Here is a 19,298-nt window from a genome sequence, read left to right on the forward strand (position 1 = left end):
TATTTCACTTATAATTCATGGGAAAATCAAAAGAAATCAGCCAAGACTTCAGAAAATAAATTGTAGACCTTCAAAAGTCTGGTTCATCCTTGGGAGCAATTTCCAAATGCCTGAAGGTACCACGTTCATCTGTACAAACAATAGTGCGCAAGTATAATCACCATGCAGCCGTCATGCCGCTCAGGAAGGAGACGTGTTCTGTCTCCTAGAGATGAACGTACTTTGGTACGAAGTGCAAATCAATCCCAGAACAACAGCAAAGGACCTTGTGAAGATGCTGGAGGAAACAGGTACAAAACTATCTAGCAAGGATGAAGCCACTGCTCCAAAACCACCATAAAAAAGCCAGGCTATGGTTTGCAACTGCACATGGGGACAAAGATCATACTTTTTGTAGAAATGTCCTCTGGTTTGATGAAACAAAATTAAACTGCTTGGCCATAATGACCATCGTTATCTTTAGAGTAAAAGGGGGAGGCTTGCAAGCCAAAGAACACCATCCCAACTGTGAAGCATGGGGGTGGCAGCATCATGTTGTGGGAGTGCTTTGCTGCAGGAGGGACTGGTGCACTTCACAAAATAGATGGAATCATGAGGTAGGAAAATGATGTGGATATATTTAAGCAACATCTCAAGACATCAGTCAGGAAGTTAAAGCTTGGTCACAAATGGGTCTTCCAAATGGATAATGACCCCAAGCATACTTCCAAAGTTGTGGCAAAATGGCTTAAGGACAACAAAGTGAAAGTATTTGAATGGCCATGACCTCAATCCTATAGAACATTTATGGGCAAATCTGAAAAAGCGTGTGCTAGCAAGGAGGCCTACAAACCTGACTCAGTTACATAAGCTCTGTCAAGAGGAATGGGCCAAAATTCACCCAACTTATTGTGGGAAGCTTGTGGAAGGCTACCCGAAACGTTTGACCCAAGTTAAACAATTTAAAGGCTATGCTAACAAATACTAATTGACTGTATGTAAACTTCTGACCCATTGGGAATGTGATGAAAGCAATAAAATATTAAATAAATAATTCTCTCTACCATTATTCTGACATTTCACATTCTGAAAATAAAGTGGTGATCCTAACTGACCTAAAATAGGGATTTTGTACTAGGATTAAATGTCAGGAACTGTGAAAAACTGAGTTTAAATGTATTTGGCTAAGGTGTATGTAAACTTCTGACTTTAACTGTAGATGGATTATTTTAAATATGTTATTGGACAATACGCAGATATGGCTTATTAACCTATACGGTCCAAATGATGATGATCCAAGCGTCTTTGAAAATATTTAAGAATTTATCTATTACCCTGCCTAGAATGCCAGCATCCCAGAGTCACCTCTTCACTGTTTTACGGGTACTATTTAATGAAGCTGCCAGTTGAGGACTTATGAAGCGTCTGTTTCTCAATCTAGACACTCTAATGTACTTGTCCTCTTGCTCAGTTGTGCACCGGGGCCTCCCACTCTTTCTATTCTGGTTAGCGCCAGTTTGTGCTGTTCTATGAAGGGAGTAGTACACAGCTTTGTACAAGATCTTCAGTCTCCTGGCAATTTCTCGCATGGAATAGCCTTCATTTCCCAGAACAAGAATATACTGATGAGTTTCAGAAGGTCTTTTGTTTCTTGACATTTTGAGCCTGTAATCAAACTCACAAATGCTGATGCTCCAGATACAAAACTAGTCTAAAGAAGGCCAGTTTTATTGCTTCTTTAATCACTATAACAGTTTTCAGCTGTGCTAACGTAATTGCAAAAGGGTTTTCTAATGATCAATTAGCCTTTTAAAATGATACATTTGGATTAGCTAACACAACGTTCCATTGGAACACAGGAGTGATGGTTGCTGATAATGGGCCTCTGTATGCCTATGTAGATATTGTTTTTTAAATCAGATGTTTCCAGCTACAATAGTCATTTACGACATTAATAATGTCTACACTGTATTTCTGATCAATTTGATGTTATTTTAAATGGACAAAAGGACTTTTTAAAATTTAAAAAACAAGGACATTTCTAAGTGACCCACACTTTTGAACGGTCGTGAATGTTTACCCCAAAAATATATGGGGGATTGGAAGTGATGCAGGCAATTACATTGATGGAAGCAACAATCTATCTGCAATACTAAAGCTGATCCACTTTTTTAAAAACAACAACAAAAAATACTACTTGAGCACAAGTCTAAAAGTATTTGGCTTAAAATGTACTTAAGCATCAAAAGTAAATGTAATCTATAAAATATGCTTAAGTGCCAAAAGTACAAGTATAAATCCTTTAAAATACCTTACATTAAGCAAGCCAGAAGGTACGATTTTATTTTTATTTTTAATTTACGGATAGCCAGGGGCACACTTCAACACTCATAGACATAATTTACATTGTGTTTAGTGAGTCTGACAAATTAGAGGCAGTATGGATGACCAGGGATGTTCACTTGAAAAGTTTTTTGAATTAGACAATTTAACTGTCCTGCTAAGCATTCAAAATGGAACTAGTACTTTTGGGAGTCAGAGAAAATGTAAGGAGTAAAAAGTACATTATTTTCATTTGGAATATAGTGAAGTAAAAGTAGAAGCTATCAAAAATATAATTAGTAAAGTACAGTTACCCCAGAAAACTGCTTAAGTTGTACTTTAAAGTATTTTTACTTAAGTACTTTACACCACTGTCTCACAGCCTTCTGACCTCTGCCTGCCCTTGACCTGTCGTCTGCCTGCCCCGTTTTGTTAGTAAACATATGTTATTCGAATTGTCTGCATCTGGGTCTTATGCTGAGGTCTGATTGTGGGACAAACTCTATAACAATGAAAGCCAGGAAGTTCATTTGTACATTCTTAGGCAAAACCTTCTCAAACATTATTAGTACTGAACAGCCTTTTGGCTTCAACCCCTTCTGCATTTTATTTTATATCATCTATGGACATAGATAGTGGAACCCCAGAAATTACACCACTCAGCTAGGCTGAAGCTCCAAGGACATGACTTGTGAATTTCTTCCCATTGAGAGTTTTAATTTTCATAATCTTCCCTCATTTTCATAATATTCCATTTCTCTTTGCTTATTTCAGCTGTTCTTGCCATAATATGGACTTGGTCTTTTACCAAATAGGGCTATCTTCTGTATACCACCCCTACCTTGTCACAACACAACTGACTGGCTCAAACACATTAACTTTTAACAAGGCACACCTGTTAATTGCATTCCAGGTGACTACCTCATGTGCTGGTTGAGAGAATGCCAAGAGTGTGCAAAGCTGTCAAGGAAAAGGGTGGATACATTGAAGAATTTAAAATCTAAAATATATTTTGATTTGTTTACATGATTCTATATGTGTTATTTCATAGTTTTGATGTCTTCACTATTATTCTACAATGTAGAATATAGTAAAAATAAAGAAAAACCCTGGAATGAGTAGGTGTGTCCAAACTTTGACTGGTACTGTATTTTGGTGGGGACAATTTTACCTGCTTCAAACATTGGGGAACCCTTCTACGCCCTTGCCAAAGAGCAACTGACAAGGCCTTCTATCCTGCTTTACTGGGTACATACTTAAAAGCATCAGAAAGGAATTCACCACATGGACAACATTTAGAACATTTTAATGTCATTGTCTTTTCAAGAATCTAATACAAATGCATACAAATACATTTATTTTCACCTAAGCCACATGTAACCACAATTGCAATGAACATCACAATACAAATACAATATTTTAACTTTTTATCAGAAGTTGGCTTTCAAGCTCGAATGGTCAAAAGGGGCAACATGCACACATGCATTCATTCATACAAGGACACACACACACACACACACACACACACACACACACACACACACACACACACACACACACACACACACACATAGTATAGATGGGACTTTTAACAGCATTAAAGAGGTAAGGCTCTAACAATAGTATGTGGAGGGAGGGAGTGGGAAAGATGGAGGAATTGTGGTATCAGTAGATGGAAGGGCGGGGGATCGGGGGAGGGAGAAGTGGTAATAGGAAGGAACAGCTAAAGTGTACATAAAACACAGATTTCTATATTAGTCAAGCCAACTTTTTACTCAGTAAGTATAAATATTCTTCATCCAAAAGTCAGTGCAGTGTCTTCTGCTCTAGCCTGAGTCCCAGTTAGCTAGCAAGACAGCACAAACAGATCTGGGTCTCAAGCTACTTCTGCTGCAGGGCAGGCTTCAACCGGGTCCTCTTATTCACCACGCCTGGTTTCACCCAGGTCCTCTTCGCGTTCCACTACTATACACCCGGTCCATGTTAGACCTGGTCCATGAAACATTTGTTTCACTTTACATACGTTTTCCTGTCGTTCTTGTCTTTTTCTCTTTCTATCATTAATTTTTTTTGCCACCAAATACCTCAAAGGTCCAGCTGAGAAGTACAAGTTGTTTGTTTTCTGAGTGTCGTTTTGTTTTGTTTTCCAACCAATCAATACATTGTGCAGATATAAAAGAGGACAATACATTTACAAGTGTACATATTTTCTTTCCCTTCTCCTGATTTCCCTTTTGTAGCTCCAAAAAGTCCTTCTGTCCGGTGTACGGTGCGGTGCGATAATCCTACTGGATACCTCTGAAGAGACACATGGCAAAGACCATGGCAAACAGCTGTGGAGAAGAACAGAGGAGTGTCAGAACAGCAGTCAGGACAGAGAACAAGACACAAGTAAGTGTTTCAATTCTGCGAGCCTAAAATGGTCGACTGTTCTGCAGCCAAACGATGATGAGGAAACTAAACAAAATCAACCAAAACTATCTACATGATGATAATTAGACAATTCAGCTCTGGCTTAATCTAATAAATCGACTAGATTGCCATATCCATAATTATGACTTCAGAGATGCCTCCTCAGTAAATTCTGCTATGTAATGTATGGTGTGTAACAGTCCTGCAACACCAATGTTCTCCACTAAGTGGGGCAATCGTACTATAAACGGGAAAGTGAGCAGCACTTGCTTCAAATTATATTCTCCAGTATTTCAGATTCCGTTGCTGTGTACTGTGTGTGGGGGAGATAAGCTACATGGATTTTTCTGAACAGCTTACATTACCAATCACACCAACTGATAAGGGAAAAATGTGTTGATTTGGAGGCTACTCACAAAGCGCTTATTATAAGTAACAAAATATTGAATCCTACCTCAATGGTGAGTACCACGATGGCCAGCGCTCCAGCCACATAGATGTACAGCTCAAAGTAGTCCACCACCGCTGAGTAGCAGCCCTGAAAACACACAGAGAGGAAAGAGTCTCAGTCACAATTCAATAGTATGAGTCAATATGAGAGAGTATTGAAATGTGTGTGTTTGTGTGTCTGTGTGTGCGTGCATGCATGCACTTGCGCCTGCATGTGTGTGTGCACGCATGTGCATAAATGCATGCATGTGTGTGTGTGCTGAAATGCATGGACAATATAAATAGCATCAAAGCCATAACTGAATGCGTCAGTGAACAATAGACTAGATGAATGGGCTGAGAGACAGAGACTGAGACAGGGCCCCTGGCCTCATTGGCTTTTAATGAGGCTCTGTGTGTGAATGGGAAAGAGACAGCGAGAGACAGACGCCTTCCTGAGATACTGCATTGTTCCACAGGCCTTAACAACAACAGTTGGAGCCTCTCCTTCCTATCAGTGTTGACTGTAATTACATTTCACTCTCAAGACAGTCATTAAAACAGGCAAGCACACACAGAGATAAATATAGACCCGCACACACAAGCACACAAACGTGTGCATTCCGTTTGTCAATATGGCTAAATCCATTTGTCTATATGACTAAATCCTGTATGTTTCTCCCTCCACACACACGCACACACCTGCACGCCCACTCCCCTATCCTACTCCAAGCCCGCACTACCCTACCCTACTCCAATCTACATAGTCAAATACAAGCATGCATAAGTATACACACACTGCACTACACAGTAAAACATACTTCCTTGACACCCAGAACATAGAAAAGCACTAATGAGTCTACCGGTATGAGGACAGTGCCAGTGGAGAAGCAGTCCCATTATATCATCACTCCAACACTCTTCTGCTCTAGGTTAGCTGATAGGCAAGAGGAGGATTTTGTTTCCCAGTGTGGCAGGGAGAGTGGGCAGTGGTAGCCTCGAGGTTAGAGTGACGAACATGCAACTGGAAGGTAGCCAAGTCAAATCCTAGGGTAGGAATGTGGAGGGCTGCCAGATATCTCAGGTGCCACCTACTGCTGATGTGATGCTCTAGATGCCCTGCTCTGGAGGTCCTGCTCCAGGGGCGAAATGTTTAATTCCATTCTCTTTGTGAATGGGTCAATAAAGATAATTAAAGGGTTTTTAGTAGTATTTTTGAAGTAGTCTAGTACCAGTACCAGCACCTTGTTGTTTCTGAACAGCATGTTCCCCATCAGACACTCCTCCTGGGGAATGTAGGCTGAGTCTCCGGGGTGACTACCCCTCCTGCAGCAGGCTGCAGGGACCATCTCATTAGGGTTTATCAGTCTGAACAGGCTCTCCTCAAAGTCCACCGGGCTGTTCACGCCACAGCAGTCAAACTGGGGAGGAGAGGAGAGATGAGTATATTACACTGAGTATACAAAACTGAGTATACAAAACATTAAGAACATTAAGAACATATGCTCTTTCCATGACATAGACTGGCCAGGTGAATCCAGGTGAAAGCCATGATCCCTTATTGATGTCACTTCAATCAGTGGAGATGAAGGGGAGGAGACAGGTGAAAGAAATGTTTAATCCTTGAGAACATTGAGACATGGATTGTGTATGTCTGCCACTCAGTGAATGGGCAAGACAAAATATTGATGTGCTTTTGAACGGGTTATGGGAGACTTTTATCTCCCTCACCAACTTTAAACATCTGCTATCTGAGCAGCTAACCGATCGCTGCAGTAAATAGCCCACCCAATTTACCTACCTCATCACCATACTGTTTTTGATTTATTTACTTTTCTGCTCTTTTGCACACCAATACTGTATCTCTACCTGCACATGACCATCTGATCATTTATCACTCCAGTGTTAATCTGCAAAATTGTAATTATTCGTCTACCTCCTCATGCCTTTTGCACACAATGTATATAGACTCTTTTTTCTTTTCTTTTTTCTACTGTGTTATTGACTTGTTTATTGTTTACTCCATGTGTAACTCTGTGTTGTTGTCTGTTCACACTCCTATGCTTTATCTTGGCCAGGTCGCAGTTGTAAATGAGAACTTGTTCTCAACTAGCCTACCTGGTTAAATAAAGGTAAAAAATAAATGGTAGTAGGTGCCAGGCGCACTTGTTTGTGTCAAGAACTGCAGCGCTCCTGGGTTTTACAGGCTCAACAGTTTACCATGTGGATTAAGAATGGTCCACCACTCAAAGGACATCCAGCCAACTTGACAAGACAGTTTTATTAGTCGTATGTACAGCATACACATGGTATACACCGCCCAACGAAATGCAAACAAAGTAAATGGCTCAGTAAAATATAATAAACATTTTAGTATAAGTATAATACAGGAAGGCACCATTTATAGTCCAATATTTACATGTGTTTTGGGGAAGGGGAATTGGGGGCAAGTGTTTAAATTGTGCAGAACTTAGTAATACTAATAAGAGTCTGGTAGCAGCAGTTGTGATGTGCGTATCATGAATGTATGTGTGTGGGAGTGAGTGCATGTGTGCTAAGGTGTGGAAAGTCAGTACAGGTGGTCAGTCCTGTTCGAAGTGTTAACCAGTATGATGGCTTGTCAATACTGTCAATGAGCACATTTACATGCACAGCAATAATGAAACATTAAACAAACTATGTCAGTAGGCAGTTTATGCAATAGTCATGTAAACACCTCACTCTGCTTATCTTAATCGGCCTATGGTCAAAATGTAAGTAAGAATATGCAGTTTAAAACATCTGTTTTTCTGAGCCATCTCTGGAATTATTAGGACATGTAAACACTTCTAATCGGTGTTCCAGCAGTGTATTTGATCTGCGCATGTGCTAGCACCAGACAAGCAAGCCTCCCTTTTTAGCACGAATGAAGTGAGTCTGAATGTGTGCATCTTAGAAGTAGTTTTCACATACATACATTATACGGTGCATTCGGAAAGTAATCAGAACCCTTGACTTTTTCCACATTATGTTACGTTACAGCCTTATTCTAAAATGTATTAAATCGTCTTTTTTCTCCTCATCAATCTACACACAACACCCCATAATGACAAATCCAAAACAGTTTTTTTGAAATTTTGCAAATTATGTAAAAAAAAAATATATATATACAGTGCCTTGCGAAAGTGTTCGGCCCCCTTGAACTTTGCGACCTTTTGCCACATTTCAGGCTTCAAACATAAAGATATAAAACTGTATTTTTTTGTGAAGAATCAACAACAAGTGGGACACAATCATGAAGTGGAACGACATTTATTGGATATTTCAAACTTTTTTAACAAATCAAAAACTGAAAAATTGGGCGTGCAAAATTATTCAGCCCCTTTACTTTCAGTGCAGGAAACTCTCTCCAGAAGTTCAGTGAGGATCTCTGAATGATCCAATATTGACCTAAATGACTAATGATGATAAATACAATCCACCTGTGTGTAATCAAGTCTCCGTATAAATGCACCTGCACTGTGATAGTCTCAGAGGTCCGTTAAAAGCGCAGAGAGCATCATGAAGAACAAGGAACACACCAGGCAGGTCCGAGATACTGTTGTGAAGAAGTTTAAAGCCGGATTTGGATACAAAAAGATTTCCCAAGCTTTAAACATCCCAAGGAGCACTGTGCAAGCGATAATATTGAAATGGAAGGAGTATCAGACCACTGCAAATCTACCAAGACCTGGCCGTCCCTCTAAACTTTCAGCTCATACAAGGAGAAGACTGATCAGAGATGCAGCCAAGAGGCCCATGATCACTCTGGATGAACTGCAGAGATCTACAGCTGAGGTGGGAGACTCTGTCCATAGGACAACAATCAGTCGTATGTTGCACAAATCTGGCCTTTATGGAAGAGTGGCAAGAAGAAAGCCATTTCTTAAAGATATCCATAAAAAGTGTTGTTTAAAGTTTGCCACAAGCCACCTGGGAGACACACCAAACATGTGGAAGAAGGTGCTCTGGTCAGATGAAACCAAAATTGAACTTTTTGGCAACAATGCAAAACGTTATGTTTGGTGTAAAAGCAACACAGCTCATCACCCTGAACACACCATACCCACTGTCAAACATGGTGGTGGCAGCATCATGGTTTGGGCCTGCTTTTCTTCAGCAGGGACAGGGAAGATGGTTAAAATTGATGGGAAGATGGATGGAGCCAAATACAGGACCATTCTGGAAGAAAACCTGATGGAGTCTGCAAAAGACCTGAGACTGGGACGGAGATTTGTCTTCCAACAAGACAATGATCCAAAACATAAAGCAAAATCTACAATGGAATGGTTCAATAATAAACATATCCAGGTGTTAGAATGGCCAAGTCAAAGTCCAGACCTGAATCCAATCGAGAATCTGTGGAAAGAACTGAAAACTGCTGTTCACAAATGCTCTCCATCCAACCTCACTGAGCTCGAGCTGTTTTGCAAGGAGGAATGGGAAAAAATGTCAGTCTCTCGATGTGCAAAACTGATAGAGACATACGCCAAGCAACTTACAGCTGTAATCGCAGCAAAAGGTGGCGCTACAAAGTATTAACTTAAGGGGGCTGAATAATTTTGCACGCCCAATTTTTCCGTTTTTGATTTGTTAAAAAAGTTTGAAATATCCAATAAATGTCGTTCCACTTCATGATTGTGTCCCACTTGTTGTTGATTCTTCACAAAAAATACAGTTTTATATCTTTATGTTTGAAGCCTGAAATGTGGCAAAAGGTCGCAAAGTTCAAGGGGGCCGAATACTTTCGCAAGGTACTGTATTTATATCACATTTACTCAGTACTTTGTTGAAGCACCTTTGGCAGCGATTACAGCCTGGAGTCTTCTTGGGTATGACGCTACAAGCTTGGCACACCTGTACTTGGGGAGTTTCTCCCATTCTTCTCTACAGATCCTCTCAAGCTCTGTCAGGTTGGATGGGATGCGTCGTTGCACAGCTATTTTCATAATCCAAGATGGCGTAGCAGTGGGAGTAGTCTGTTTTATCTTCGTTTTTATCTTAATATATATTTTTTCCATCTACGGACTGAACATACTCTCCTGCAACCTACCTCACCCAATGTGTAATGCATCTGCTATTTTTACACTTTTGAACCGGAACCCCCTTCAGGAGCTAGCCAGCTAACTAGCTAGTAGTCAGTTAGCCACTGCTAGCTGTCACCACCGTTAACTCGGACATCTGCCAGCCTCAGCCCGGGCAACTCCTGCTAGCCTGAACAGCACGATATCTACCCAGAACATATTGGACTGCTTTTCTCTACCACATCTCCGGATTCCTACCGCAAGCTCTGAACCTTTACTCCGGATCATCGCAGCTACCTAGCTGCTATCTGAGTGGCTACTCCTGTCTAACGTCTCTGTCCCGAAGCAAACACCAGTTAGCCTGGTGCTTACTTGGCCCATCTCCCGGCGAGCCGAAGAGATCTATCAAGCAATTTCTGGGCTTCAAATACCTCTTTTGCCAATTGGCCTGGACCCTTTGCTGCCGACACGGAGCCTAGGCGACCATCACGACTAGTCTGCTGACGTAACCTTCCGAGGGGGTTACAACAGGCTCTCCCAATGCAACGTCCCCCTGAGGCCCATCTGCTAGCCCCGGACTGCTAGCTGTCTGAATCGCCGAGCCTCCAGCTCGTCTAGCTACTCACTGGACCCTATGATCACTCGGCTACACATGCCCCTCCCTAATGTCAATATGCCTTGTCTATTGCTGTTTTGGTTAGTCATTTTTATCTTATTTCACTGTAGAGCTTCCAGCCCTGCTCAATATACCTTAGCTAGGCCTTATGTTCCATCCCCCCACACATGCGGTGACCGCACCTGGCTTAAATGGTGCCTCTAGAGACAAAACCTCTCATCGTCACTCGATGCCTAGGCTTACCGCCACTGTACTCACATCCTACCATACCCTTGTCTATACATTATGCCTTGAATTTATTCTTCCGCGCCCAGAAACCTGCTCCTTTTACTCTCTGTTCCAAACACACTAGACGCCCCCAGCATCAGTCCCATTCCCCAGGCGCTCTCATCTGTTGACTTCTGTAACCTAAAAAACATTGGTTTCATGCATGTTAACATTACAAGCCTCCTCCCTGAGTATGTTTTATTCACTGCTTTAGCACACTCTACCAACCCGGAAGTCCTAGCCGTGTCTGAATCCTGACTTAGGAAGGTCACCAAAAATCCTGGAATGTCCATCCCTAACTATAACATTTTCTGACACGATAGAACTGCCAAAGGGGGCGGAGTTAGCCTGCAGAGTTCTGTCATACTATCCAGGTCTGTGCCCAAACAATTCGAGCTTCTACTCCGCCCCTGGCTGTGCCCTGGACACCATATTTGAATTGATCGTCCCCCATCTATCTTCAGAGTTCGTATTGTTAGGTGACCTAAACTGGGACATGCTTAACACCCCGGCCATCCTACAATCTAAGATAGATGCCCTCAATCTCACACAAATCATCAAGGAACCTACCAGGTACAACCCTAAATCTGTAACCATGGGCACCCTCTTAGATATCATCCTGACCAACCTGCCCTCTAAATACACCTCTGATGTATTCAACCAGGAACTCAGCGATCATTGCCTGCATGCGTAATGGGTCCGCGTTCAAACGACCAACCCTCATCACTGTCAAATGCTCCCTAAAACACTTTGGCAAGCAGGCCTTTCTAATCGACATGGCACGGATATCCTGGAAGGATATTGACCTCATCCCGTCAGTAGAGGATGCCTGGTTGCTCTTCAAAAGTTTATTCTCCATCTTAAATAAGCATGCCCCATTTACAAAATGTAGAACTAAGAACAGATATAGCCATTGGTTCACCCCAGACTTGACTGCCCTTGACTAGCACAAAAACATCCTGTGGCGTTCTGCATTAGCGTCGAATAGCCCCCTCAATATGCAACTTTTCTGTTAAGTCAGGAACCAATACACCCAGTCAGTTAGGAAGGCTAAGGCTAGCTTTTTCAAACAGAAATTTTCTTCCTGTAGCACTAATTCCAAAAAGTTTTGGGACACTGTAAAGTCCATAGAGAATAAGAGCACCTCCTCCCAGCTGCCCACTGCACTAGTAATAAATCTCTGATAATCTGTAATTTCAATAAGCATTTCTCCACAGCTGGCCATGCTTTCCACCTGGCTACCGCTACCCCGGCCAACATCTCAGCACGGTTCCTAGGCCGTCATTGAAAATAAGAATTTGTGATGTTCTGAAAGAACTGCAACATCTGGATCCCTACAAATCAGCTGGGCTAGACAATCTTTCTAAAGTTATTAGCCGAAATTGTTACAATGCCTATTCAACCTCTCTTTCATATCATCTAAGATCCCCAAAGATTGGAAAGCTGCTGCGGTCACCCTCCTCTTCAAAGGAGGAGACACTCTTGACCCAAACTGTTACAGACCTATATCCATCTTTCCCTGCCTTTCTAAAATCTTCGAAAGCCAAGTTAATAAACAGATTACCGACCATTTCGAATCCCAAAGTACCTTCTCCACTATGCAATCTGGTTTCCAAGCTGGTCACGGGTGCACCTCAGCCACTCACAAGGTCCAAAATGATATCATAACTGCCATCGATAGAAGACAGTAATGTGCAGCTGTATTCATCGACCTGGCCAAGGCTTTCGACTCTGTTAATCACCGCATTCTTATCGGCAGACTCAATAGCCTTGGCTTTTCAAATGACTGCCTCGCCTGGTTCACCAACTACTTCTCAGAGTTCAGTGTGTCAAATAGGAGGGCATGTTGTCTGGACCTCTGGCAGTCTCAATGGGGGTGCCACAGGGTTTAATTCTCGGGCCGACTCTTTTCTCTGTATATACAGTGCCTTGCGAAAGTAATCGGCCCCCTTGAACTTTGCGACCTTATGCCACATTTCAGGCTTCAAACATAAAGATATAAAACTGTATTTTTTTGTGAAGAATCAACAACAAGTGGGACACAATCATGAAGTGGAACGACATTTATTAGATATTTCAAACTTTTTTAACAAATCAAAAACTGAAAAATTGGGCGTGACACCATTCTGTATACATCTGGCCCTTCTTTGGATACTGTGCTAACAAACCTCCAAACGAGCTTCAACGCCATACAACACTCCTTCCGTGGCCTCCAACTGCTTTTAAATGCAAGTAAAACTAAGTGCATGCTCCTCAACTGATTTCTGCCTGCACCCTCCCGCCCGACTAGCATCACTACTCTGGACGGTTCTGACCTAGAATATGTGGACAACTACAAATACCTAGGTGTCTGGTTAGACTGTAAACTCTCTTTCCAGACTCACATTAAGCATCTCCAATCCAAAATTAAATCTAGAATCAGCTTCCTATTTCGCAACAAAGCCTCCTTCCCTCATGCCGCCAAACATACCCTCGTAAAACTGACTATCCTACTGATCCTTGACTATGGCGATGTAATTTACAGAATAGCCTCCAACACTACTCAGCACACTGGATGTAGCCTATCACAGTGCCATCCGTTTTATCACCAAAGCCCCATATACAATCCGCCACTGCGACCTGTATGCTCTCGTTGGCTGGCCCTCACTACATATCTGTCGCCAAACCCACTGGCTCCAGGTCATCTTTAAGTCTTTGCTAGGTAAAGCCCCGCCTTATCTCAGCTCACTAGTCACCATAGCAACACCCACCTGTAGCACGCGCTCCAGCAGGTATATTGCACTGGTCATCCCCAAAGTCAACACTTCCTTTGGACCCCTTTCCTTCCAGCATCATCTGTCAGAGCAGCTTACCGATCACTGTACCTGTACACAGCCAATCTTTAAATAGCACACCCGACTACCTCATCCCCATATTATTATATACCCTCTTGCTTTTTTTGCACCCCAATATCTCTACCTCAACATCTAGCACTCCAGTATTAATGCTAAAATGTCATTATTTTTGCCTCTAGGGCCTATTTATTTTCTATTTGCACACACTGTACATAGTACTGTACACTATTTTTATTTTATTTTTGGTTATTGACTGTACGTTTGTTTGTGTAACTGTGTTTTTGTTGCACTGCTTTTCTTCATCTTGGCCAGGTTGCAGTTGTAAATGAGAACTTGTTCTCAACTGGCCTACCTGGTTAAATAAAGGTGAAAAAAATGTTCAGCTCTCTCCAGAGATGTTCGATCGGGTTCAAGTCCGGGCTCTGGCTAGGCCTCAAGGACATTCAGAGACTTGTCCCGAAGTTACTCCTGCGTTGTCTTGGCTATGTGCTTAGGATCGTTGTTCTGTTGGAAGGTGAACCTTCGCCACCAGTCTGAGATCCTGAGCCCTCTGGAGCAGGTTTTCATCAATGATCTGTACTGTACTTTGCTGCGTTCATCTTCCCCTCGATCCTGACTATTCTCCCAGTCCCTGCCACTGAAAAACATCCCCATAGCATGATGCTGCCACCACCATGCTTCACCGTGGGGATGGTGCCAGGTTTCCTTCAGACTTGAAGCTTGGCATTCAAGCCAAAGAGCTCAATCTTTCCTCAGACCAGAGAATCTTGTTTATCATGGTCTGAGAGTCCTTTAGGTGCCTTTTAGCAAATTACTGAGGTGTGGGTTCCGTCAGGCCACTCTACCATAAAAGCCTGATTGGTTAAGTCCTGTCAGAGTGACCATCGGGTTCTTGGTCACCTCCCTGACCAAGGCCCTTCTCCCCCGATTGCTCAGTTTGGCCGAGCGGCCAGCTCTAGGAAGAGCCTTGGTGGTTCCAAACTTCTTCCATTTAAGAATGATGGAGGCCACTGTGTTCTTGGGGACCTTCAATGCTGCAGAATTGTACCCTTCCCCAGATCTGTGCCTCGACACAATCCTGTCTCGGAGCTCTATGGACAATTCCTTCGACCTCCTGGCTTGGTTTTTGCTCTGACATGCACTGTCAAATGTGGAACTTTACATAGACAGGTGTGTGCCTTTCCAAATCGTGTCCAATCAATTGAATATACCAGTTTTAGCAACATCTCAAGAATGATCAATGGAAACAGCATGCCCCTGAGCACAATTTTGAGTCTCAAAGCAAAAGGGTCTAAATACTTGTATAAAAAAACAGAAATACCTTATTTATATATTTGCAAACATTTCTAAAAAGCTGTTTCCGCTTTGTCATTATGGGTTATTGTGTGTAGATTAACGAGGAAAAAAATGTACTAGGCCGTCTTCACCACTGGCTGGAGGGCATTGCTGTCATGGAAGGAGCAATTCCCGTACCAGGCCATGATGCAACCGGTCAGGACTCTCTCGATGGTGCAGATGTAGTATTTGGAGAGGGCCTGGGGTGGCATGCTAAATTTCTTCAGCTGCCTTAGGAAATAGAGATGCTGTTACGCCCTCTTGACAAGAGTGGTGGTGTTGTTGTTCCATGACAAGTCCTCAGTGATGTGGACACCGATGCATTTAAAACTCCTGACTCTTTCTACTGCAGTACCGTTGAGGGAGAGGTTGTTCTCCTGGCACCACAAATCCAGTTTCTTACCTCCTCCCTCTAGGCTGACTCGTCATTGTTGGTTATCAGGTCTACATCCGTGGTATCCTCAGAAAACTTGATGATGGCGTTGTTGTCGTGCAAAGCCACGCAGTCGTGGGTGAACAGGGAGTACAGAGTGCTGAGGACACTCTCCTGGCGGGCCCATGTGTACAGTGTGGTGAGTCAGTGTGGAGGAGGTGATGTTGCCAATTCTCACAGCCTGTGGTTTGCCTCTCAGGAAGTCCAGGATCCAATTGCAGAGGGTGGTGTCCAGACCCAGGGCTCTGAGCTTGGTGTCGAGCTTGGAGGGAACAATAGTGTTGAATACTGAATTGTAGTCAATGCACAGCATTCTCACATGGGTGTTCCTCTTGTTCAGATGTGTTACGACCATATGAATAGCGATGGAAATCTTCTGTGGATCTGTTGGAGCAGTAGGCAGATTTGAGTGGGTGACCTGGGTTAGTGTGATGTGGCGATAGTCATTTGGACATGTCACCTTGTTTTTCTTGGGCCCTGGGACGATAGTGGTCTCCTTGAATCCAGTGGGGACTACAGCCTGAGACAGGGACAGGTTGAAGATGTCCAAGAAGACGCCTGCTAAGTAGATAATTGTATTTTGTATATCTACCAAAAGCAAGTATCAGGGTTGGGGTGAATTCCCTTTCAAGTCAGTCAATTCTGGAAGTGAACTGATTGGAATTGACTTGAATTGAGTATATTGAAATGGAATTGAACTCAAGCTTAGCAAGTAAAGTATTTTAGCCTTACAGTGTTCATGATAGCGTTCCACGTTCCAGTGAAGACATCAGTGTTATTGTAGCCCTGGTAGTGCCTCTTCAGCTCCTTCGTGAAGTACTCTCTGGTCAGCTATACAGGACATGGAGAATGTTAGTATTAGTTCTGTATGGTCAGAGGTTTTACTGTATCACCATGATGAAGGGGACAGTGTTTGCACACTACAGTGGATGGTCATAGGATCTATAAGGAGAGAATTTACTCACATGCTCCCGGAATATGAAGGCCAGGATTGCTGCAGCTAGTTCCGCCAGGAAGATGACCAGGATGAGCATGAAAAACTGCAGGGGCACAGGAGAGACAGCAGGAGGGAGGGAGAGAGAGGGACGGGGGTGGACAAGACATTCAGTGAGAGGAGAGACGGAGAGAGATAAAGGGAGAGAACGAGTAACAGACTTAGTGTCAGCAAAAGTGAGTGCGAGTCACAAAAAATTCAACACTAACTATGCATGTGGCCTGGTGCACCGAAGGCAAATTATTGGAAGCATGAAATATACTCTGTTTTATTATGGCTTATTTATTTTTCTATCTATCTCAGGCCAGCATGACTCTCTCTCGCTCACATACAAAGAGCAGCAGACACTTGTTCTCAATGATGACTCCAAAGCAGCAAAGGAATGTTGATAACACTGTTATAACGCTGTGACCTACTGTACTGTCACAATTACTCTATAATATAACACAGTGTAGGCCTACTTACAAACATCAGCAGACACTTGTTCTCCCGGATGGCTCCACAGCAGCCCAGGAAGCCCAATAGGAAAAGCATTCCCCCCATGGCAAGGATGATGTAGACTCCTGTGAAGAGCAGAGGGTTGGCTGCTACGATCTCCTTGAAGCCTGTAGGGTCCACCAGCACCCACACACCCACACCCAGGAGGAAGGAGCCTCCCAGCTTGGAAAAAGAGGGGAGAGTGGGAGAGAGAGGGTTAAGTTTAGTTTATCTGCATATGATAATTGCAATTAATGGAAGAAACAGAATATGTGCAGTTTAGGTAGGAAACCTAACAGGGACTTATGAAAACCTCACCAAAGAGGGATGGAGGGAGGGAGGGAGAGTTAAATCACCCTCACAACCTCTACTTTTTCAATACGGTACTCCTGAACTCCTTGTATGTGACTCCTCCATCTTGGCTCCATGTCCATGTTATCAGCTATAAAAGTCATTTTTACATGGTGATCGTATGTCAGAGTGTCACTGGCTCTGTAGTAGATCCTGAGGAAGTCTGTGCGAGGAGGAAATTGGGTCAGCACTCCCTCTAATGGTGTCTCTGGTCTCGTCTCCCTATCTTTGCAACTGTTCCCCCAAGAGATAATTTCAGCTCTTTCATATTACCAATCTGTTACATTTGTATACCTCTTGCAGGGGAGAAACATGTAAAATGTTGTGTGTTCCTTATGTTTCCTTATGTGGTAATATGTCAAAGTAACTGAATGTTGAAGGCTTCAATGAAAAGTCATAGTAAGCCAAGAGCAGTCTCCGGGAGATATTCCCACCTCTGAGAGAAGTCGCTGGTGTAGAGCCGGCTGCTTCCTCCAGCCAATCTTCCAGCTTTCCATCAGCCCTGAGTGCCCTGCCTACCTCTCTGCCATAGAAACCTCTCCACTTTCTTTGCCAGCTACCTGGCTGTTTATTTACCACCACAGACAAATGCTGGCACTAAGACCGCAACTCAGTCAGCTGTATAAGGAAATAAGCAAACAGGAAACCACTCACCCAGAGGCGGTGCTCCTAGTGGCCGGAGACTTTAATGCAGGGAAACTTAAATCAGTTCTAACAAATTTATATCACCATGTTAAATGTTCAACCAGAGGGAGAAAAAAAAATCTTGATCACCTGTCCTCCACACACAGAGACGTGTACAAAGCTTTCCCTCACCCTCCAGTTGGTAAATCCGATCACAACTCTATCCTCCAGATTTATGCTTACAAGCAAAAATTAAAGCAGGAAGCACCAGTGAATCAGTCTATAAAAAAGTGGTCAGATGAAGCAGATGCTAAACTACAGGACTGTTTTGCTATCACAGACTGGAAAGTGTTCTGGGATTCTTACGGTGGCATTGAGGAGTACACCACATCAGTCACTGGCTTTATCAATAAGTGCATTGAGGACATTGTCCCCACAGTGACTGTAGTACATACCCAAACCAGAAGCCATGGATTACAGGCAACATTCACACTGAACTAAAGGGTAGAGTTGCCGCCTTCAAGGTGCGGGACTTAACCCGGAAGCTTTCAAGAAATCCTGCTATGCCATGCGACGTACCATCAAACAGGGAAAGCGTCAATACAGGGCTAAGATTGAATCACTGGCTCCGGGCTTGCAAACTATTACAGACTACAAAGGGAAGCACAGCCGCGAGTTGCCCAGTGACACGAGCCTACCAGACGAGCTAAATCACTTCTATGTTCACTTCTAGGCAAGCAACACTGCATGCATGAGAGAATCAGCTGTTCCAAACAACTCTGTGATCACGCTCTCCGTAGCCGACGTGAGTAAGACCTTTAATAAACAGGTCAACATACACAAGGCTGCGGGGCCAGACGGATTACCAGGACGTGTGCTTCGGGCATGTGCTGACCAACTGGCAGGTGTCTTCACTGACATTTTCAACATGTCCCTGATTGAGTCTGTAATACCAACATGTTTCAAGCAGACCACCATAGTCCTTGTGCCCAAGAACACAAAGACAACATGCCTAAATGACTACAGACCCGTAGCACTCACGTCCGTAACCATGAAGTGCTTTGAAAGGTTGGTAATGGCTCACATCAAGACCATTTCCCCAGAAACCCTAGACCCACTCCAATTTGCATACCGCCCAAACAATTCACAGATGATGCAATCTCTATTGAACTCCACACTGCCA

General features: G+C 43.1%; 1 protein-coding gene across 6 annotated transcripts in view; it reads right to left on the bottom strand.

Moving 5' to 3' along the window:
- Positions 1–3,591: 3,591 nt before the first annotated feature.
- tspan18b (tetraspanin 18b) overlaps positions 3,592–19,298 on the bottom strand; it is a 122,857-nt gene continuing 107,150 nt past the window's right edge. For 4 of the 6 annotated variants that reach the window (XM_036980587.1, XM_021605543.2, XM_036980577.1 and 1 more), the window contains 6 exons: positions 17,129–17,323; positions 16,635–16,709; positions 16,402–16,500; positions 6,375–6,563; positions 5,168–5,251; positions 3,592–4,634 (listed from right to left, as the gene is read on the bottom strand). In XM_036980587.1, coding sequence (XP_036836482.1) covers positions 4,587–4,634; positions 5,168–5,251; positions 6,375–6,563; positions 16,402–16,500; positions 16,635–16,709; positions 17,129–17,323 — 690 coding nt within the window. In that variant the 3' untranslated portion in view covers positions 3,592–4,586. The remainder of the gene's footprint in view (positions 4,635–5,167; positions 5,252–6,374; positions 6,564–16,401; positions 16,501–16,634; positions 16,710–17,128; positions 17,324–19,298) is intronic. The other 2 variants (XM_021605552.2, XM_021605563.2) reach the window with 2 other exon arrangements.

The sequence above is a fragment of the Oncorhynchus mykiss genome, chromosome 1, assembly GCF_013265735.2.
Source record: "Oncorhynchus mykiss isolate Arlee chromosome 1, USDA_OmykA_1.1, whole genome shotgun sequence".
NCBI classification, from domain to species: Eukaryota; Metazoa; Chordata; class Actinopteri; order Salmoniformes; family Salmonidae; genus Oncorhynchus; species Oncorhynchus mykiss.